Below are 23201 nucleotides of genomic sequence, written 5' to 3' on the forward strand. Positions count from 1 at the left end.
GCCACATGAAATTTTAGCATTATTCTACAAAAATAGGAGGCATATAGGATGCCTGGGTGGCTCAGTTGGTTAAGCAGCTGCCTACGGCTCAGGTCATGATCCCAGCGTCCTGCGATCGAGTCCCACATCGGGCTCCTTGCTCCGCAGGGAGCCTGCTTCTCCCTCTGACTCTGCCTTCCACTCTGCCTGTGCTGGCTCTCGCTCACTCTCTCTCTGACAAATAAATAAATAAAATCTTTAAAAAAAAATAGGAGGCATATTAAATTGGGAGTCACGACCCAAAGATGCCCTGACCCCAGAGTCTAGAATATTCCTGAAAGAACTGGGAAAAAAGAGGGCAGAAAGGCATCCCATGGGGAAGAAAGAGCATCTGATACACTGAAGAATTCTGCTGTGGAATACAAGAATAAGAACTAGGGCTTATCTGATACCTTCTAACAAAGGGTATCAAGAAGTACCAATCTCCAGCAAAGTATATCCTAGCAGTTAAGAGCATGAACTCTGGCTTATTTTGCCTGGGTTTGAATTCTGGCTCTGTCATGTGACAATGTGGCAAGTCATCTAATCTTTCTGTAACTCCATATTCTCAAATATGTAAAAACAGGAATAATAATAGTACCCATTTCACAAGTTCATTGTGGAGAGTACATCAGTAAATTAAATAAAGTATTTAGAATAGTGTCTGGCATATAGTAAACATTACATAATTGCTAGATATTATAGTTTACATTTCTAGAATCTCTCTTCTCTCCTCATGTTTGTGATGTTATTCTTATTTTCTAGAATAGCTCACAGTAATCTCTTCGTTGAAATAGTTTTTCTTAGTTTACTTATTTTGTGGGGAAGCAAGACAACTAGTAAAGACCAGGAAAAAAAAAATGGTAGTAGCCCAGATAAAAGAACAATGGCTTAATAATAATTTAAAAAAAAAAAAGGGGGGGAGTCAGCCTACAGAGAAATTTGTCTCTGGACTTAACTCATTAGCGAGTTCTCAAAATAATTACATATAAAAATTCGAGGTGCCTGGCTGACTCAGTCGGTAAAGCAAGTGGCTCTTGATCTCAGGGTTGTGAGTTCAAGGCCCACGCTGGGCAAGGAGCCTTTAAAAAAAAAAAAAAAAAGGCTAATCAGCTATAGAAACCATCCATGGTTTGAATGGAAGTGTGGAAGTATGGATAAAAACACCAAATTATGGCAGTTGCTTTAAAAGAATCAGAAAAAAAGGGGCTCTTTCACTTACTTTATGTGTTTTATGTTTGCAGGTAAAAAAAACCACATAAATTCTCATACACAAATCAGCAAAGAGGGCCCCATACATTCTCTATTCATCTTCAATTAATGAGACAAGGATCCTGAAAAGCCTACAGGACAGGACAGAGAGAAACGGAAAGACAAGGTGAGCTACCTTAGAAACGTGAAGGGTCTGTACAACGGTGAATGCAGTAAATCTATCACAGACAGGAAAAGACTAGTGGGTGGTAGAATAACATTCCACACCAGGGTGGAGTATGTGGCAGACATCCCTTTTCCCTTCCTTGGATAAAACCGTTTTAAGACTGGGAGTGGGCATTTTGACAGGAAGAATAAAATGATTATTACTTTTTCTTTTTTTTTTTTTTAAGCTGGGCTTTAAAAAGAGCCCAGCTTTAAAAAAAATTTTTTTTCTTTCTTTATTTATTTGAGAGCAAGCGAGCATAAAGAGGTGTGTGGGGGGGGGACAGAGAGAGAAGCAGACTCTCCACTGAGCAGGGAGCCCAAGACAGGACTCAGTCCCAGGTCCCTGGCAGACACTTAACTGACTGAGCCACCCCGGCGCCCCAAGAACAATATGATTATTAAAGAACGTACAGGATTTGTGCTTGGGACCTAACCCAGGGCTTTTAAACAACTCTCTGAGTTAGAAAATATGTAACAAATGAGTATACATAATATACATATGCAAGCATAAAGAAATGGAAGCCATATGCAGCCAGCACCAAGCTTAAGAGAACATTACCATTACCTCTGATAATCCAAATGCCTTTTGGGCCCCTTTCCACATCACCCACCTCACTCTCCCCAGGAGAAACCACTGTCCTGATTTTCTGCTCATCACTTCTTTATTACTGTACAAATGTTATAACCCTAAATAATGGTTTCATTTTGCCTGCTTTTGAGCCTTTGATTTTGTTTCACTCAACATTATATTTTTGAGATTCAACCATACTGATAATTATAGCTGTGGTTCATTCATTTCACTGCTGCCCAGTATCTCACGGTACAAACATAACACAATTTATTTAAACATCCTACTGTTAAAAGACATTTAGGTAGATTTGGGTAGTTTCCAGTTTGGGGCCATTAGAAGCAAAAAAAAAAAAAATCAACATTTCAATTTATGTCCCTAACACACATGCAGGACTTTCTCTAGAGGGTATGGATTTTGGAGTAGACTTGCTGGGCCATGGGTAATACCACATTCAAGTTTAGATGACATCCAACTGTTTTCCAAAGTGGTTTACTGTTGCCATTCCCACAGGCTCCACATTTTTCACCATTACTTGTTCTCATTGTGGTTTTAATTTGTGCTCCCCTGATTTCTGATAAAATTGAACATCTTTTACATTTCTTTTTGTCATCTGTTTCCTCTTCCATGAGATGACTATTTGTACCAATCTTTATTTATTTTTTTTTAAAGATTTTATTTATTTATTTGACAGAGAGAAATCACAAGTAGATGGAGAGGCAGGCAGAGAGAGAGAGAGAGAGAGGGAAGCAGGCTCCCCGCTGAGCAGAGAGCCCGATGCGGGACTCGATCCCAGGACCCTGAGATCATGACCTGAGCCGAAGGCAGCAGCTTAACCCACTGAGCCACCCAGGCGCCCTGTACCAATCTTTAATAGGTAATTTTAAAATTTTTGATTCACTGCCATCCTTTATTTATTCTGGATACTACCAATCATCTATTGGTGATCTGTGTTGCACTCATATTCTCCCATTTCATGGCTTATCCTTTCAATTTTGGTAAACAGATGTTCTTCATTCTGACGAAGTCAGATTTATACAATCTTTGTTCAGAATTTTTACTTCTGGTATATTAAAAAATCACTTCCCACCATGAGGTGATGAAAATATTGTCCAGTTGTGGGTTTTTTTTTCCTAAAAGTGTTACACGTTTTTCATTTTCATACTGATGTCCTTAATCTCTCTGGAATTGATTTTTACATATCGTGTGGGACAGGCTTCCAATTTTATGTGTTACTATTAGATAACAATTGTTTTAGCCCCATTTTTAAAAGTTTTTCCTTTCCCCACTAACCAGCAGTGCCAATACTGTGATTTATCAAGTTTCCATATATGGGTGGATCTGTTTCTAGGTTCTCTGTTCCCATTCACTGGTCTATTACCTTAATTATGATTGTTTTATAAGGCCTTGAACTCTTCCCACTTTGTTTCTCTTCTGGCTATTCTTGGCTCCTTGCTTCTTCATATAATTACATGAAATTATAACCACTTTTTATCAAATTCTATTCAAAAATCCTGTTGAAGTTCTCACTGGAAGTGTATTAAATTTATAGACTAATAGGAAAAATTGATGAGTCAATCTAGTCATAAACACAGTACTTCACTCCATTTTTCTAGATCTACTGTGGCTTTCAATAAATTTTTAAAATTCTTGGGCTGCCTGGCTGGCTCAGTGTGTGGAGCATGTGACTCGTGATCTCGGGGGATTTGAGTCTGAGCCCCAAGTAGGGTATAGAGATTACTTAAAAATAAAAATCTTTAAAAAACATAAAAATTAAAAAAAAATTGGGGCACCTGGGTGGCTCAGTTGGTTGAATGACTGCCTTCAGGTGAGGTCATGATCCTGGAGTCGCAAGGACTGAGTCCTACGTCAGGCTCCCTGCTCAGCAAGAGGTCTGCTTCTCCCTCTGACCTTCCCCTACATGCTCACTCTCTCTCATTTTCTCTCTCTCTCTCTAAAATAAATAAATAAATAAAATCTTTTAAAATTTAAAAAAAAATTCTTTTCATAAAGTTTGGCATCTCTTTTGCTATGTATATACTCCTAAGAACCTCATTTTTGCTGTCATTTTTATTCTAAATGGTGGGGTTTTTTTTAGAATCACCTTTTTTTTTTTTTTAAAGATTTTATTTATTTATTTGACAGAGAGAAATCACAAGTAGTTGGAGAGGCAGGCAGAGAGAGAGAGGAGGAAGCAGGCTCCCTGCTGAGCAGAGAGCCCCACGTGGGACTCGATCCCAGGACGCGAGATCATGACCTGAGCCGAAGGCAGCGGCCCAACCCACTGAGCCACCCAGGCGCCCAAGAATCACCTTTTTTTTTTAAAGATTTTATTTATTTATTTGTCAGAGAGAGGGGGAGAGAGAGCGAGTACAGGTGGACAGAATGGCAGGCAGAGGCAGAGGGAGAAGCAGGCTCCCTGCCGAGCAAGGAGCCCGATGTGGGACTCGATCCCAGGACGCTGGGATCATGACCTGAGCCGAAGGCAGCTGCCTAACCAACTGAGCCACCCAGGCGTCCCAAGAATCACCTTTTTTTTTTTAACTAATGTAGAAAAATGCAGTTGACTTTAGTATCCTCCATTCAGTGAATTTACTAAACCTCCTAGTTTTTATGATTTATCTGTAGGCTCTTGAAAGTTTTTATTTTCCTTCTCTCTTTACACCTTTCACTTCTCATCTCATCACGCTGGTTAGGATTTCCAGTACAGTGTTGAGTAAAAGCTGCAACAGCACACATCCCTCCTATTTCTGGTTTTAAAGGAAATGTTTTGTATTGTTTTGTTTAAGCTTTATTTATTGGAGAGAGAGCAGGAGCACAAGAGAGCATGGGGCAGAGGGAAAGAGAGAGAGTGAAGTTCAAGCCGACTCCCTGCTGAACATGGCCCAACTTGGGGCTTGATCCCAAGACCCCAAGACCTCGACCTGAGCCAAAATCAAGAGTCAGACGCCTAACACACTGAGCTACCCAGGCACCTGGTTTTCTGCAGATATTCTTTATCAGGTTAGGAAGTTTTCTTTTATTACTGCTTCGCTAGGTGTTTTTATCATGGTTATAATTTGGACTTAATTGAGCATCTACTGATAAGAACATGTATCTTTTGCAATATGTGAATGCAGAAAATAATACACATTTGTCTCATACTAACTCAATCATGAATTCCTAGAATAAGGCCAGTAACCCAGAACTTTTTACCTGTAAAGTCAGAAGAGGTTAGATGATATCTGCTTAAAACTCACTAAATTTTATGATGTTAGTCTTACTTGCTCACCTCAAGGCCCGGTCTCCTCTACAGCATCGTTCCTGACTCATCCATGCATTCTCTGAGCTCTTAGAGCATTTACTATTGATATTATTCATTTGATACTTGGCATGTGTTAATTTTTATATGTCCTGTCTCCCAACTGGACTACAAGTTCCTCAAGGAGCACTATTAAGTACACAATAAATGCTTACTTAAAATATTCTTGTGGATAAAATAATGAAACATGAATTGGATAATAATGCAGTATCCTTAAAAAATGAGACTTCTAGACATGAAATTTCTAGAACGCTGAAGTTTTAATCAGCTAACAGTCACTGAAACATAACAATTACTCTGAATTATACTCCACACTGTCCTGCTTTGTTAACAGTATTCCGGCCATGCTTTACTCATTTCTTGATTTTAAGCAAAGTCAACTGTTATTTGTTGAGTACAGTCAATCATTAGGAATGTCAGTTATGGTGCTGTGCTAAAGATACAGCTGTGGATACATAACATGTGGGATGCAGAACCTCAGCTATGACCTTGAATGATTCTTTAATAAGAAAGAAAAAAGAAAAAACAAAACTGGCATTTTTTTTCCCCTTTAGCACTGACCTCTAGTTAACTCTCAGCAGCAATTTACACAATTCACAGATTCACACATTTCCTCCTCCACTCCACCCTCTTTTATCCCGGCATTACACAATGCAGAGCTGTAGGACTGATCCATTTTTAGCAGTGATACTGTGAAAAGTTACCATTTCTCCAGATTACAACTACTTTCCACCTTGTTTTTCCATTGTGGACTCCCTTCTCTGTACCTACCACCAGCTGACCTCATCACTGCTTCTAATCTCTAGAGAGAACACAGCATATGGTGTAACTAGGGGCACAGAATCTGGAACCAGGATGCCTGGGTTCAAACGCCAATTTGACATTTACAGTTCCAAGTCCCGGGATAAGTTACTTAAACTTACTATTCCTCAGTTTCCTCTTCCATATAATGAGAATAGACACATATCTACCTCATAAGATTGTTACGAAAATTAAAGGAGTTAATATTTATAAAGTGCTTAAACCATGGCCTAACATATAGTAAGCAACACACGTGTTGTTAAATACATGGATAAAAATACTGTCAAGTTGAACTTGACTTATCACTCCCTTATCACTCTTAAAACTACTCCAGTATTTCTCATTTTAGGTTGTGGTTGTATTGTTGGTAGTGGTGGCATTCTTTTGCAGAGAGGAGGACAGTGCAGACGTTACTAACTGATCCTGGTGCTCCTTCTCTCTGGTCAGTGCCTCCATCAGACATGGAAGGGAAGAGGGGGGAGGTGTGTCAGGTGTACTCATTCACTGTTCAACAAGCTAAAGTGAGCACAGGTGTTTTTTTTTTAAAGGGGGGGCTATTTATTTAATCAGCATAACAGGAATCTAGGGACATGTGTGACTGCTATTTTCAAATATTTGCAGGGCTGGGAAGGAGAAGAGACAGCATTTAACATTCTATGGAACAGCTACAGGCTCCCCATCACTGAACATGTTTAAGCAGGAGACTGGTGACCAGGTGTAAAGATGCTGTAAGAAAGAATTTTTTAATTTAGAGTCAGATAACCTTTAAGATTCCTTCTACCTCTAAAGTCTTGGCAATACCCGCGTTGAGTCATCAAGACATTACAATCTAGTTGTGAGTCACACATCGCCAACGCTCTCCTGAAGGCACAGAATTCTCCCCTCCTCACAGTGCTTGGCACACTACAACAGATCGAGGTGAGGAATGCTAGCCCGCAGGCTGCGTATAACTCGACTTACAGCAACAAAAACTTCTCTGAAACTCAGCGCGTCAATTAGCTGATTCCAGACTTCTGTTACGACCAACAAATACAATAAAGCATACATCCCAGACGGGATTTGGCAGAAAGATGCGTGTCCGGATTAACGATCAGACAGTGCTTCGCTGCACTCTTCCCAAGCCAGACAAAAGCGGCCCGAAGGGAGCCGCAGGTTAAGGGGCAGGGGCAGGCAGGGTGGCCCGGGGTGAACTGGCGCCCAGCGAGCCGACGCGCGCAGAGGACAGGGACAAAGGCCTCGGGGAGAGCACGCTGGACCTGGAGGCCGGCAGGAATGCCCCAGCCGGAGCGGCCAGCAGTCGGGGTGTGGACTGGGGCTGCAAACGTGTGGGCCACCGCAGGGTCCTCTCTGCCTCGGGGAAGCCCGTGCGGGGCCCGCCGCCGGAGCCACAGCCCAAGGCGGGTCGCGCGGGTCAGGCCGGGCGGCGCACCTGCCTGCCCGGCTCTCGGGTCCGCACCGGGGCTCCCCGCCCCTCCGCCTCCCCTGCCGCGCAGCCCCCTCGGCCTCGCCGCCGGATTTCGGATGGACCAGACCAAACGCCGAAGCCGCAGCCGCAGCCAAGGCCGGTCCCCGAGCTTCAGACCCGCGGCCCGACCCGACGCCGCAGTCCTGCCGCGGAATGGGGGGCAGCGGCGGCCTCCCGCCGGGCCGACCCGACCCGACCCCGGGCCGTGCGAGCGGCCGCCGCCATCGCGGGCCGCGGCCGGGGGAGACGAGGGGCCGCGCCGGGAGCCACTTTACCTGAGAGACCAGCGGGAGCAGCGTCTGCTCCACAGAACGAGTTTTGATCTCCAGTCCCGAGTCGAAGGCGAAGCCGGACGGGCCGGCGCCGCTGACGCCGGCCGGGCCCGAAGAGGCGGCCATGGCCCTCGGCCCGTCGCGCAACCGGGACGCCGAGCCACTGCGGGCCTGCCGCCCGCCAGCCAGCACGCCCGCGGCGGCGGCAATGCACCCGCGCCGCCCGAGGCCCCGCCCCCGACCGGGCCACGCCCCCGGGGCAGCCACGCCCCCACGCGCTCGGGTCGAGGGTCGGTCCTGCAGCCCCGCTAGGTCTGTATTGCTCCAACTCCCCCGCCCGGAGGGATCAAACCAGGCACCTGCGGGCATCCCGCGGCTATGTGGCCTCCTACTGGGGCAAGGACAACTATCCCTAGCAGCCCTTTTCGTCCTCCTGGTAGGTGACTCGTCTTAACTCTGAATTCCCACGATGATTTCTAGAAGCTGAGCTAACTGGTGGAGCAGAACCAGTCAAGCCAGTAGGGAAGGGTCTTTTATGGAGGCAGGAATTTTACCGGTAAAGCTTCTTTCTGGAGCTTTCCAGAAGGTCCCACATCCTCCAGGCTCCCCTTCTGACCCTCTTTCTCACAATTCGGGCTGGGTTGAAAATGAAACATTTCATAATGCAGCCGTAAGGAGTACCTGTGTACTTGGCAAGGGGGCAGTGATTTGGGTATCTTTCAGGCTACTGTTCAAAATTACTCTTCAAAAGGAAATTAACTAGGGCATAGGGAAAAGCTTCACCTACTGTTCAACACTCTTACATTTAAAAACTTTTTTGGGCGCCTGGGTGGCTCAGTGGGTTAAGCTTCTGCCTTTGGCTCAGGTCATGATCCAGAGCCGTGGGATCGAGCCCCGCGTCGGGCTCTCTGCTCAGCAGGGAGCCTACTTCCCTCACTCTCTGCCTGCCTCTCTGCCTACTTGTGATCTCTCTCTCTGTCAAATTAATAAATTTTAAAAAAACTTTTTTTTCCTTAAGTAGGCTCCACACCCCGCGTGGAGCCCAAGGGGTGGCTTGAACTCATGACCCTAAGATCAAGAACTGAGCTGAAATCAAGAGTCAGTTTCCTGACTGACTGAGCCACCCAGACGCCCCTAAAACTACTTTTCAGAATTACTTACCACTGAGCAGGGCCTAACACAGAGCAGTTTCCTGAAGGTGGTTTATTGATTGAAAAGATCATTAGTACTTCTGCCTAAACTCACTTAAAGGAATCAGGGAGCCCGAACATGATCAGATGGGAGGGAGAGCTGAACACCCCTTTGCCCCTCGAGTCCCAGAAGCAAAGCCAAAAGGAGGTTGTCAGAAACCCCTGTGAGGCGGTCCTCAGCTTAGGCAATAGACTGAGAAGCATGGAGAAATAGTCGTGAACTAACACATCTGCCAGGAGGCAACCCACAGAATACAAAAGAATCTGAGGCTGGTGAGTCCACCCTTTGATTTTTACCAGGATTATTTTTCCACCCACGTCAGATTGAAGAGCGGAATATCACGAACTCCAGGGGTCAGAGGCTCTTTCCCAAGCACTGCTGAAATGTGCTTCACGGTCCTCCCTCCCACTTAGGGGTTCAGCTCCGTCTGCCAGGGCTGCACAGATATCTTTGCTTTGAAGATAGCCATAATGTGGACCTGTTTTCCTCATTCAAAATGTGCAGTTCCTTTAACCAACTTTCTCTTCCTCGGTTTCTTATTCCCCAGCCACTTACCTTACCACTTCCTTGTCTACCACAAGGCCACCTTCCCCAATGAACCGAAGGCTCCCGCCTCAGCTTTGGACCTTTTCACCTTTTTCAGGAGCCCATATCCATTCTCCAGACATACATTCTCTTATGTAAGCAGCCCACATTACATAAAAACTCAGTGTGGGCACTGGTGCCAAAGGAAAAGAGATAAGGCCTAGGAGACAGATGGATGTATTCGTGAAAGTCTCACCCCAAGGAAGATCAAATTTCTCCACAGAAACGAGACTAAGTTTTCCACCTGATTGATTCAACACTAGTAATTTTATTTCAAAATATAAATATTTCACATTTTCAAAGAGGTTACATTAGAAGTTCATCAAAGCAAGTTAAAGCTAAGAAGTAGCATCTGTGTGAGAATAAAGAATATGAGCTGTCATATATGAACCAACTTTTTTGCTTTCAAACCATCTCTATTTTGCCTGAGAATGCAGAGGATATCTTTTCCAAAAGTTACATCAGCATTTACAACTATATATCCAAGCTTGGTTTCCGAATCAAATGGTATTTGAAATATACTCCAGTCACCCAAACAAATGGCACTGCGAAAGACCGGAGAAGGGTTTTCTTTGGGACAGCTATAATGAGTTAGACCTTCTAGGTCACTGCAATAAAAAAGAAATAGGCTTTGTGAATAAGCCAAAATGATGTTACTTTAAGATTTATTTCCACACCTTTCATTGTTAAGATATAAAGCCAGAAGAAAAATAAGAAACCAGGTATGGCGTGAAGAACTCTGGACTTGGAGTCAGAAGTTCTGCCACTGAATTCTGGCTCCTTCATTTTGTGGTATGAACTTAAGGGAAAAATCACGAAAAAGCCTTTCTGAGCCTCCAGTGCCTCATTCAATAATACTTAACGCCTGCCTATCTCACAGGGTTGTTACGAAAGCAGTCTGAAAACTATAAAGTGACATACAAAAGCATTATTAAAATGTAATATCAACATATCACCACTGTATTTGCACATTACTAGATCCTTGAAAAACTTGCAAAACTAAGCACAAATACTGATTTTACACACCATAGGTGAAAAAGAATCTCTATACTTTACGTATAGCTCTGAATGGCAAATAGGTTTTCTTTGAGATTTGTTATAGTTTATGTGGTAATATGGTTACCATTCAGAATTTCCATTAATGATGTCTCCCAAAAGAGCTGTAAACTTACTGGAGAGCCATATTTCCCAAAGGACCAGTAGTCCTTGGTGAAGCTCTGCTAAAAGGATTGGGGGGGGCGGGGGGCGGGGTGGTTTCAGGTCAAATAAGTGTAGTAAACAATTTGTCCCCTCATAAATTCACAATATATAACAGCACACTAAAAACTCTTAGAAGTCCTACAGAAAGGAAACAAACACAGCATTCCTCAATTTTAGCTGACTATGGAGTTCCATCCCACCATGCACACTTCTGTCTCTTACAACATCTAATAACATCTCTTGTAACTACCGCTATAAGGAACATATCTTTCCAAAAGTTGCTCAACTATTAGGGAAAGGGAAGAGATGCAGAACAGTGGGCTAGTGGCGGGGGGGGGGGGGGGGGGGACAAAACTGTATTCTATTCAGAATCCTGTTACTGACTCTGTGTGTTAGAAAAGCCACTTCAACCTATGGATTTGTTTTCTCCCCTAGAAAACAATAGGATTGCCTAATTATACACGGCCCATTCTAGCGCAGAATTTCTATGACTAGTAGACAGATTGTCTTGATTTATAATTCTCTTTATTATTTATAAACTATCAAAAAAATATAACTGCCCAGTGCTTTCAGTTAGCACATTTTTTTGCAGGTCCTTAATAAATCAGTGAAATGAATATATTTTGATGGCAAATGTGTAAGGACAAAAACTAATTTTTAAAAAAAATTTACTCTCAGCTAAAACTAACATTTGGAAGTATATTACCACAGGCTATCTCCAGTAGGAAATGCCTAGTATAATACTCTGATAAGGGTCTTAGAAGACCCCTACAGGAAACTGCCAATCAGGACTAGAGTATGGGAAGTTCTGAAAGGGTTTTTCCTATAAACCCTGAGGTTGAGAGCCCTGGATAGCTCACCTACAATTTTTTTTTTTTCTCTCTAATCTAATCGTTCATGGCCTGAATTTCTGAGTATTTCTTGCCCAGTAGTGACATATCCTGAAGTACTAGATACAATCAGTATGGGAAATAAGTCACAATGGGGATTTAAGACCAAGGTTAGCCAAAGGACCTCACCTGCAAGCCTTTTAGCAGCCCTTTAACTGTAATAAACAGCTGCCGTTTCCAAAGACTCTCAGTTTGTTTGAATACAGCGTGTCTTCAGAACACTTCTTGGGTAATCCTCTCCTTGTCAAGAGTCAATCTACACCAGTCTCACAGGTCACAAGAAAATTCTACCAGCTAACTACCTCTAATGGAAGAGAGTGTTAGGAATCCTCACAAGTTTAAACACAAATAAAGACTTGTATCTCAGGCAGTGTGACAGATCACTTCCAGGAACAGACAATGTGAAAGAAATTTTGGAACTGAAGAAGGATTTACAGGACACGGAGTTTATGCTAAAAATGGTACACCGTATTCTCAGAAGAGAGGGGAGCACATCTGTGTGGAGACTAATCTTTTCCCATTTCCCCATTCGGTTTACAACTGAAATAATGAATATGAACTTAAAACTAATCTTTAATAAAGCTATAAAAATATAAGACCTTGGGATAGGCTTTCTGTATCCATTTTTACTGAAGCTACTTCATCCATGCACTGTCTGTTCCTAGGGGAACATTCTTTCTGGGACAAATCCTGAGAATCTGGGGGCAAGCCACTGTGAGACCTGAGTTTGAAACTCCTCGCTTTTCATACTACGTGAGCTCTGTGACCTGTGAAAATTCCGTAAAGCCTCTTCAGTGTCTGAGGGCATAGGTTTCTCTGGTCGAGGGCTCCTCCCCTAGCTGGCTGGCCTTCAGAGTCCTTCTGAAGTTGCTGGAACATCAGGGCAGTTCCAGTCTCCTGATGAGGACTGTGTACAGGACTGATTTTTTAGGTGATATTATATCACTGCCCATTTTGGGAGCTCCAAACTATTCTCTTAGGGCTCCTAAGTTCCTAAGAACCTGGTATTTATACTAATAATTATAACCAACAACAGCCATACATTAGCTGGAGTTTAGTTTTTTGCAGTATCACTTTATACAGCTAAAAACACTTTGGAGGAACATAATTTGTATATGCACACTAAACTCACTGTGTTTAATACTTGCCTCTTATGAATATGTACCAATTATAGTTATAAACTTACCAGTATACAATTAACAAAAACAAACCTGATTCCTTTTTTAACCCTTTCACTACAAAATTCATAGTTTTAGCAAGCACATGATCTGGCTAAGATTTATGGTGGGAGAAGGCATTCCCAGGAGCTGTCCTCTGTACAGCAGTTGGCATGGAAACCAGAGAGGCCAACTCTCAGTGAATGTGTTTCTGAACGAATGACTCAACAACTGTCTAAAGAAAAAAAGGAGTTGGTTAGTGGCCAAATGAACACTTGGTGTAATATTAGATTATAATTGTAGAGGGACGGTAAAAACAAGAGATCTGCATATAGTCTACTGTATAAACAGTCAAAACCCTCATGGTAGCCTCTTTCCTATAGGGAGTTAATTTATTGAGTGATACCAGGATGAATTTAAGCTAATTACCACTGACAGTGCTTCTCAGGGAGAAGATGATTTAGGAAAAAAATGATTTCTACTCTTAAATGCTTTCCAAAGGGAAGTCTTTGACATTCAGTAACACTTTCTCCTCTATATTCCCCTGGGGATGGAGAAAGAGCCCGATGATCGTTTCCTACAGTGGTAAGGGCACCACGCGAAGAGCTGGGTTCTCGTCCCAGCCTGTCATTAACTGTAGGACAAGCACTGGGAAGACTGCAGAAGGTATGGGAAGAAATGCAACAACAGGGCAGAGTTTGCAGATTACAAAGTCAGAAAGATTTGAGGTAAAAGACTTACTGAACATTTCGGAACCTTAAGCTTCCCACCTGTATGAAAGTGTTATAAAAAACATAACGCTGTGTGAAAGCTGCCGGGAAGTGACTGGGAAAGAATGTGTGCAACCTTACTTTGTAACGCGCAAAGCACTGTGCTGGTCATTGTGATGTGTGGGAGACTTAAGTCCTCCTTCAACACGCCTTCATCTGGAGTCTCATGTGCAAGGCACTGTGCTAAGTGATGGAAAAATACTACCTAAATGTAACATTCTACTGCTAATAAGTAACTAACTGGCAGAATTCCAAATAAGTACACACGGATATATTTAACAACTCAGAGAACTGCTACTCCTGAGATTTTTCGCTTAAAGCATTTGGAAAAACTGAACCCCAACATGAATTGTCATATTGTTACCATTAACAGCAGCTTAGTTAAGTATTCTACTTCAAAGTGGTCAACCAAGTTTTAAGAATCTGGCAATAGTATAATGGCAGATGGAGGGAGGCGAAAGGGAGGAAGAGCTTGTTTTTCTCTGTCTCCTGGGGTTGCAACACACACCTCGCTGACCTTCAAATAAGCCACCCGGCCTTACACTTTACAGAGGGAAGTAGGTAGAAGGGTAGAAGACTCCCTTTTCCTGCTCAAGCAACTACATATTCAAAAGTGAAAAACCCTCTTCATTAAAAAGTGACGGTCATAAAAATGTTTAAGAACAGATTTCTTAAACCAGGAGAAAATTACACTGTGAATATTTTTAACAGCAGGTAGTTCAGGACTCTTAAAATACCTTTATAAATACATATTATAATAATATAGATAACCAAAGTGGGAAATTTCAAGCCAAATTACCAGTGTATAAACTGAAATTTTTTCAAGCCATCTTAGCAACAGGTAAGTGAGCAAACCACAATTCTGAGTTCTAAAGCTGTGCTTTAAAAGGCAAAGCAACCCACAGCAAGTTCTCTCTTGTCCAGGCATTCTGTATGGAAGGCCAGGAGGGTTCTGCTGCTTTCCTGGGCTCTGCTTGCTAGGCACAGATGAAAGGACAGAAGGCCACAGCTGAGCTGTGAGAAACTGAACCTCCTACAGAAATCGCTGTGGTGCAAACCATGTCAGTCTACTGAAGATTTCGCATCATCAGAAATATCATGGAAAGTCCTGTAAGAAGAAAAGAAAGAAGGATTAGTTCTGCTTTTGGAATAGGGGGGGCGGTGGATAAAGCCAAAGAAACACTTTAAAAAAAGAAAAGCAAAACAGTGTCCAACCAATAATTAATTGCCAAGTAACAACATTTTATTTTGATAACCTGAGAGCTATGACAAGGTTATATAGTCACTATAGATTGCTAATACTTTCACCAAGTATTGTTTCAAAGTCTGCTATGTGTTTCTCAGTCTTCGGTAATAAGAACTCCATTTTTTTTTTTTTTTTTTTTTTGGGCTGAGTCCACTGTCTCCCATCCAAGATGATCTCCCCAGATTCCCCTGAAACCATGTATGACCGACCATGTGACTAAGTAGTATCTGGTCTGGGTGGAGGGGGTCCCCTGCATATCTGAAGGTCCTACCTTAGCACTGTAACAGCTCGTCTTTGCTACATCACTCACATGCCCGAGCTATGACGATGTGACCCAGTCTGGTCTGTATCCTTGGTGGCCAGGTCAGAGTTTACTGAGGATGAGTTCAAGATCTTACACGAAAAGACCTCAGAACAAGCTGGATGAGCAGAATGTAGGGAGCTGTGCATGAATGTTTGTGGAACAGTCACATGAGCCCTAGACTTCCTACTTCTGGCTTCTTTTGCCCAAGAAATAAACCTCTAGCTTTGGAGGTTATTTTGAGTTCTATTTTTATTTTGAGTTCTGTTGTTATTTTGAGTTCTGTTGAGGGTGGTATTTTTTTAGTTTGGGGGTGCTTTTTTCTGTTTATATACAGTCAAATGTCTCTTAAATGATAAAAAAAGACAAAGCACACATATATTACCCTTTCCGACAGAAGTTACTTTGCTCCTTTACAGCAATATCCCCAACTAGGAACTCGGAAAAATAGTTAAGCTTAAAATGTTGGCATTTTTCAAAACAAGTCTAAGGTCTTCAAGTTATATTAACATCACTACACTATGTGGTATCTTCTTAAATTTTTTTTAATCAGTCAATGAAAGCCTATTTTATTTTCATACCTATAACCAAGTGTTGATTACTGTACACAATGACTCAACTTTTTCATTAGAAACAGACCTAAAGTGGAATATAAGGAATATACTCCAGAAATTCAGAAAATAACTCAGCTGTAGATACAAAAGGGGACAAAAAGTTGTCATTAACCACAAATCACCTAAAACTTCATAAAGCAAATAATCTGCCAGGTGCAATTCCGCACTCACACCACCTGTCTTCCCCCCCTTCTGCCTTATTCCTTTGTCTTCTCAATTTCCGCATCACACTATGAGGTGAGCTAGCTGGGTGGAACCGAGGTAAATGAAAGACTAACCCTTTAGCCCAATGTCAGGAGTACTTCAGAATCAAGAGGGCACAGGTAGAAAGTTACAGAAAAGAGATTACATTCAAGAACACTGTGTTATCTCAAGGCTGCCTCCCTGGTGGGGGTCCTCTCGCCTCTGGACCAATAAAGCCCACCTCCAACCAGCACAGCACTACCTCCAAAGGATTAGCTCTGAAGAATGGATGAGCTTCCTGGCTATGGCTGTGAAAGGGCATATGTGTGGTATGGCCAAACCCACCATGTTGAATATACGCTGATAGGAGAAAGAATTGGAATGAATTTTGTTTCTTTAAATAATTTTACATTCTGAAAGAAATCCCCCAAAATGAAGACATATTATATACTCCCAGGTTTTATCTGTGTTACTACCTATCTGTATATCAAATCAGGGTTTCTCAAGGGCAGTACCCTCGACATTTTTGTGCATGGTAAGATGTTTAGCAGTACCTCTAGCTCTAACTGGTGGAGTTGTGACAACCAGAATGTCTCTAGACGTTGCCAAATATATTCTGAAGGGAGCAAAACTCCTACCCACCCCCATCCAGAACCATTGCCCTAGCTGTCTATTTATTTATGTATCTATTTTTCACACTCTCACCTAAATTTATGTTCTTCAATTTGTGTACAGGAAAAGTTGGCTAACAGCTGTGGGAGCCCTGGAAAATCTTTAAAACCAATAACCCAAATCTGACCTATACTAAAAAGCATTTCCCAATATACAATAGGTTTCAAATCCACCCTCTGACATCTTTTCACATTTCTAGGATACCTGAAAGTTTGAATCTCTATTCACTTCTTCTAAATTATGAATGAAAATTTCTGCCTCGGGGCAAAGATGCATGAAATGAGATTAAGACTGCGGTTGGCCTGGTGACTGCTTTCTGTTGACAAGTAAACTTAGCCGTCACCTTGAAATTCATACCTACTATTCAATTCTGCCCCCAGGCCAAGAAAGTCTCTAAAAGCACCCAAGAAAAAGGAAAACAAAGTGAAGCACACTGAGAAAATAGTTACTAACGATTTTCCAACTCAACATTCTACCTTCTCTAGATGTTTACAGCGGCAATGGCTGGATGCAGGAGTGCGCGCGTGTGTGCATGTGTAGAAGCCTACAGAGGTTAACACTGACCTTTTTTTTTGTTTTTTAAGATTTTCACTTATTTATTTTAGAGAAAGTGACTGTATACGCCAGGGGTGGTATGAGGGAGATGGAGAGAATGCTGAAGCAGACACCCCGCCGGGGAGTTGAGCCCACACGGGGCTCAACCCCAGCACCCTGAGATCATGACCCAAGCTGAGTCAAAATAAGAGTCAGCTGTTCAACCAACTGAGCCACCCTGGCGCCCCAGAAGTAACCTGATCTTAAACAAATGTCTATCTCCTGGAAAACAAACTCCCTAACCTAGTGATACAGAGATAATTGATTTCTGTCCTCATGGAGAAGCACTGAGCTCAGTAATCAGCAGGGCTCATAAATTCTGACCTCTCTAGAACAGGAAGAAACAAAGGGATAATACTGCATTGATAATGTTTCTAGAAACAGTGAATGTCCTACCTTAGTCATCTAAATACAGTGTTCTTTTCCAAACCATAAGGATTATTAGATGCTAAGAATGACAGTGGTAGGATTTCCTTTTTTTTTTTTTAAGATTTTATTTATTTATTTGTCAGAGACAGAGGGAGAGAGAGCGAACGAGCACAGGCAGACAGAAAGGCAGGGAGAGGCAGAAGCAGGCTCCCTGTCGAGCAAGGAGCCTGATGTGGGACTCGATCCCAGGACGCTGGGATCATGACCTGAGCCGAAGGCAGCCGCTTAACCAGCTGAGCCACCCAAGCATGCCAGTGGTAGGATTTCTGATTTAAGAGCAAGGAAAGCAGAACAGGGCCACATGCGGTTCGAGGGACAGAGATTGCTATTAACATTTTACAGTTCCTCTAATGGCAATGGGGAATGTGCAGTGTGATTTCTCATTTATAATCAATCCCAACTCCTTGAATTCTGAATCTTCCTCCCCAAAAGTTTTTGGTAAGATTTTTAAAAATTCGTTTATGCAAACGTTTACACTTTTTCTGATTTAACAGCTCAAGAGCTATTGATTCCTTGCCTCCTAGAGATACAGAATAAACTTTGGACATTTAAAAATAAAAAGCTTTATCTGAGTAATTTAACACAGCTGGCTTGGCATAAGCTGAGTGTGTATTTCCGAACCCTCACCTCGCACACAGGTGCACAATCTTGTGACAGAGCACATGTCATCACCATTAGGCACATCGCTTCCTTTCTGACAAACCTGGAATACAGCTCTAAGGCTGGGGCTTACTATGTCCCATCCTCTTTTGTCAGCCTCAAGGTGATATTGCAAAAATCTTTTTATCTGAACTGTTCTTGGTTTCACTCGTCTATTAATTCCTCAAATATTTACTGAGCATTTTGTATGTGCCAGATACCATGCTAGTAATGGTAAAAGAGTAGTAAACAGATGAGACCTAGTTCCTACTTCCAGAAAGCTTACCAACTACTGGGAAGGATGATTAATTAAAACTACACAGTTATAATGGATATTAAGCTCCAATAAGATAAGTGTGGCGCAGGAGTCCACAGGGTAGGCACATCTCATCTAGCCCTGAGAGTTCCAGCAATGCTTCTCAGAAGAAGAGACCTTTGAGGACAGGCCACAGTATCAGCCTTCCCTGGAAACGGGTGTGGTATTCTTTATAAAAAGGGAAAACATGTGCAAAAATGACAATGACTTCAGGGAACTAAAACAAGTTCAATATGGCTAGAAAATAAAACACAAGGCAGGCAGACAGCAGAGAGAGAGAAAAAGAGAGGGAGTCTGCACATGTAGACAGAAAGCAGGCTTGAAGTCTGACGGGCAACTTAAACTTCTACCGCCAGCTCCCACTCCTCCCTCATCAGTCCACTGGCATGGTGCGGAGTGTACTCCAGCTGAAATTCTGAAGGTTAATGTTAAGGCCTGCAGCAGTGGTGAGGTGTGTTGGAGAACACCTTCCTATCTCATTTTGCAAAAACAAAGAAGAAAAACAACTCCTTGCTCTATAAAGCTGAATGCCAAAACCTTAAGTTAATTACTAAACAATTTCTTTTGTAACAAAACACTCACTTTTGGTTTAACTTTGGGTATTAAATTATAAAACATATTCAAAGTCTGGTTAAAAGAGTGCTTCTTAAAAACAGAAGTGAACTCCTGATAACTCCTGCGAGTGAAAGATCAAGCAGAGTTTCTAAAGGACCACATTCCAGTTGTCACTCTCGGCACTGTCGAGATGTCGAGATGTGACAGAGGGCAGGGGAGAACCTTAATGCACAGAACATTCCTGGAGGAGTTCCTAGGATATGCTGCTACTTGCTTCTTGCAGGTTTTGCTGACTTTTAATATTCAGAGACTGCTGCTCCATTTTTGGGATGAGTAAAATTAAGTACATCAAATCAAGTCTGAATATATCCTGTCCAAAAGTCAAGAAAGATACATGACTGGAAGAGAGTCTCTGCCCTTCCTCAACCTCCCAGACAACCCCAGCATTGAAAGAGAACAGAGGAAGTGATACACTTGAGCTACTGAATCAAGGCCAAAATAGTTGGGAGCCTTATGCTGTGCTGTGTCCATCACAATCACCCCCATCAAATACTGCACATAACACCATCAACAGTGGTAATCAGAGAAGGGGGTCCTTCATTTTTTCCTGAAGACAGTAGTTCATAGCAACAGTCTTGCAAATGTGTACTTGTAGCTACCAGTGCCTGCACCTGCAGACACAAGGTACAGGTGCCTCCTGAAATGCAACCACGTACCTTCGGCTATCACACTGCAACAAGCCCGGTGTGTCTGAGGCCAAGCAAAAGCCCATACGGGAGCAGCTCAGACAGAGGAAATGTTTCAGGATTAGATCATGTAGAGTCTTGCCAACCACGTCAAATATTTTGATCTTCCTCCTAAAGCCAAGGGGAAGCCGTTTTTGGAAAGCCGGCATCACGATCAGATATGCTTGCATTTTGAAGAGAACATGTCAGCGGCAGTGCAGAGAAGGGACAAGAGAACTGAATAAGCGGAGGGTGGGAGACTAGTTAGAAGACTAAGATGACCACAGCAGCCAAGGTGAGAAATGTGGCAGCTAGACCCAGCTCACACTGGGGGCGGGACACTGTGGAGATTCAGAGGAAGAGAGCTGAGGCAAAATGGACAGCACTTGGTGAGGACGGGGAACAAGGGTGGGGGAGTAGTAAGGATGACCACGGACTGGCCCATGGAAGCGGAGCCGAACATTCCCTGAGTGTTACAGGAGAACGTCTGCAATTGTGGAAGGGAAGGGGATAGCTCAAAAAGGGAAAGAAAGATCATTAGTTGAATCGTACCGGCTCTCCTGCTTGTTAGCTGTGTGGCTATACAGGGGCAAGGGAGCCTCTCTAAGCTTTGATCCCTCATCTATAAAACATGGAAACCTCCAGTTCCTAACCTGCATGCAAACACTGGACAGATCAAATAAAATAACACAAGTGAAGTGTTATCACAGAAATTCATCCTATAAATGTCACCGAGGTTGTCTTTGTTTAGACTTCTCACGGAAGGATGAGCTACTGAACACGTGCTTCCTTCAGGCTCTCTCAAAACCCCACTGAAACGCCAGTGAAAGTATTTTTTTGAAGGCATTAACTTACTTGAAAAGGACGGCAGGGAGAATGTAAGAGGTAAGAGCCATAAACTTCTAGAAGGTGGAAGGCAGATGGGACAATTGCTCTGACCCAGCATACCCTAAAAAAGCTGATCCTAGGCCAGTGTGGAAAATGCCAGGAAACCATTTGATTCCTTCGGCGAAATCGCCATGAGGGCTCAGGAACTGGTGACAGCGAACTCTGGAAGTGGGTAAGGCTGGGGCTCAATGCAGAAGGGCTGCTTTGAAGTCTACTTAAAAAGCAGTCCAACATCCTTGCCTGCCTCCCCCTGGCCAGAAGTCAGAAATCAGCTCTCCAGCTGGCCTTGCAGAAGCCGACATCCATGGTACTAAACTGCCTATGGAGGGGACCACCTCCAGGAGCTGCCAGCCTCAGTTCCACTACTGTAGGCCAGAATCCTGCCAATCAAAGGCAGGCTTAGAACCCAACCCTCAGAGGAAACCCCAGCTCCAGCTGACACCCTGGCTGCAGTCTGGTCAGACCCTAAGCAGAAGTTCCAACTAAACTATGCCCGGACTCCCGGCCCACAGAAACTTGGATAGAATAAATGCATGTTTGTTTGTTTTTTTAAGATTTTATTTATTTATGTGACAGACAGAGACCACAAGTAGACAGAGAGGCAGGCAGAGAGAGGGGGGAAGCAGGCTCCCGGCTGAGCAGAAAACCTGATGCGGAGCTCGATGCCAGGACCCTGGGATCACAACCTGAGCCAAAGGCAGAGGCTTTAACCCACTGAGCCACCTAGGTGCCCCAAATGCATGTTGCTTTAAAGCCATTAAGTCAGTGGTAATTTGTTATACATCACTGAAAACTAGTAACTACCTAAATGCTAAAAGGTAGATTTTATTTTTTTAAAGGTAGATTTTATTTATATAAATAACACCTTGATCAACCAGACTGGGAAAAAAAAAAGTGATAAAAAGGGAAATCTGTGTGGAGGATTTGGAAAATAAAGTTGAAGAAGTCACCCAGAAAATGGAGGCAAAAAGTCAGAAATGGAAAAACTTTAGAGATAAGAAAACGAGATTACCCATGTATGAAACTCAACATCAAGCTAAGTTTCTAAAAGGATGAGAAGGAAATCATAAATGAAATAATACAAGAAAAATTTTAGAACTGCAGAACATAAGCTTCCAGTTTTAAAGGTCTTATCAAATACCCTTTGGAACAACAAAAAAAGGAAAACAAAGAAGATCCTATAAGTTTTCAAACAATTAAATTACAAAGAGTTGGGAATCAGAACGGCTTCAGACATTTAACAAGCACAGAAGACAGAAGACAATGAAGAAATAAAGAAAGTCTAAAGGCAAAAATTTTTGAACATAAAATTCTCCACCCGGGGAGCACCTGGGTGGCTCAGTGGGTTAAAGCCTCTGCCTTCAGCTCGGGTGTGGTCCCAGAGTCCTGGGATGGAGCCCCAAGTCGGGCTCTCTGCTCAGGGGAAAGCCCACTTCCCTTCCTCTCTCTCTGCCTGCCTCTCTGCCTATTTGTGATCTCTGTCTGTCTAATAAATAAATAAAAATCTTAAAAAAAAAAAAATCCTCCACCCGGGGCACCTGAGTGGCTCAGTCAATAAGCATCTGCCTTCGGTAGATCAGGTAATGATCCCGGGGTTCTGGGATGGAGTCCTTGCTCAGGAGGGAGTCTGCCTCTCCCTCTGTCCCTTCTCCTGCTCATGTGCTTGTGCAATCTCTCGCTCTAATAAATAAATAAAATCTTAAAAAAAATTGATCTACCCAGGAAAGCTAATGATTAAGTACGACTTTAGGAAAAGCCTCTTCAGATATGCATCATCCCCCCAAAATTTACTCCCCATGCATTCTTTCCCAAAAATCTATAGGAGGTTGTGCCCCAACAAAAAGGAAATAAATCGAGAAAGAAAATGATTTGGGGAATGATAAAGGAAGTGAGAATTCCAACACAGGGGAGAGCTGAGGAAATGACAGCTGAACAGCAGGCAAAAGGGCAGCCAGTGTCCGCTGAAGCAGATCAGAAGACTCCAGAAGAGACTTCAGCAGGAAGACAGACCGTGTAGTACACCTGATACAGCCCGGCATACTGAGCAGGAGGAGATGTGAACACCTGGTACACAGCTTAAGGCTAAATACAAGGACTCGCAAAACAAAACCAACATATCACAGCATCTTTATAACTCAAAGGAAAGTAAAAAAGTTGTATAAAGTAAGGAAATACAGATAGAATATACAAGAAGGCTCAAATAGAAATATAATTTACAGAGTCATAATAATTTAAGTGCCAGTAATCTAACCAATATCACAGTTTAATACTGGCAGGTGGAGGGACGCATGGGTGGCTCAGTTGGTTAAGTGTCTGCCTTCGGCTCAGGTCATGATCCTGGGGTCCTAGGATCGAGTCCCGCATCGGGCTCCGGCTCCATGGAGAGCCTGTTTCTCCCTCTC

At 42.9% G+C, this 23201-nt stretch overlaps 2 protein-coding genes across 4 annotated transcripts in view; both read right to left on the reverse strand.

Annotated features, from left to right (window-relative positions):
- The window catches only part of CTNNAL1 (catenin alpha like 1), a 59759-nt gene extending 51704 nt beyond the window's left edge, over window positions 1-8055 (reverse strand). The window contains exon 1 of one of the 2 annotated variants that reach the window (XM_082696874.1): window positions 7848-8055. In XM_082696874.1, the coding sequence (XP_082553000.1) occupies window positions 7848-7970 (123 nt within the window). In that variant the 5' untranslated portion in view covers window positions 7971-8055. The remainder of the gene's footprint in view (window positions 1-7847) is intronic. The other variant, XM_082696875.1, reaches the window with a different exon arrangement.
- Window positions 8056-9868: 1813 nt separating this feature from the next.
- Window positions 9869-23201, reverse strand: part of TMEM245 (transmembrane protein 245) — a gene marked incomplete at its 3' end in the record, with an annotated part of 97494 nt that continues 84161 nt past the window's right edge. For both annotated transcript variants that reach the window (XM_082696872.1, XM_082696871.1), the window contains one exon: window positions 9869-14745. In XM_082696872.1, coding sequence (XP_082552998.1) covers window positions 14700-14745 — 46 coding nt within the window. The remainder of the gene's footprint in view (window positions 14746-23201) is intronic.

Source organism: Mustela nivalis (genome assembly GCF_964662115.1).
Source record: "Mustela nivalis genome assembly, chromosome: 13".
Classification (NCBI taxonomy): domain Eukaryota; kingdom Metazoa; phylum Chordata; class Mammalia; order Carnivora; family Mustelidae; genus Mustela; species Mustela nivalis.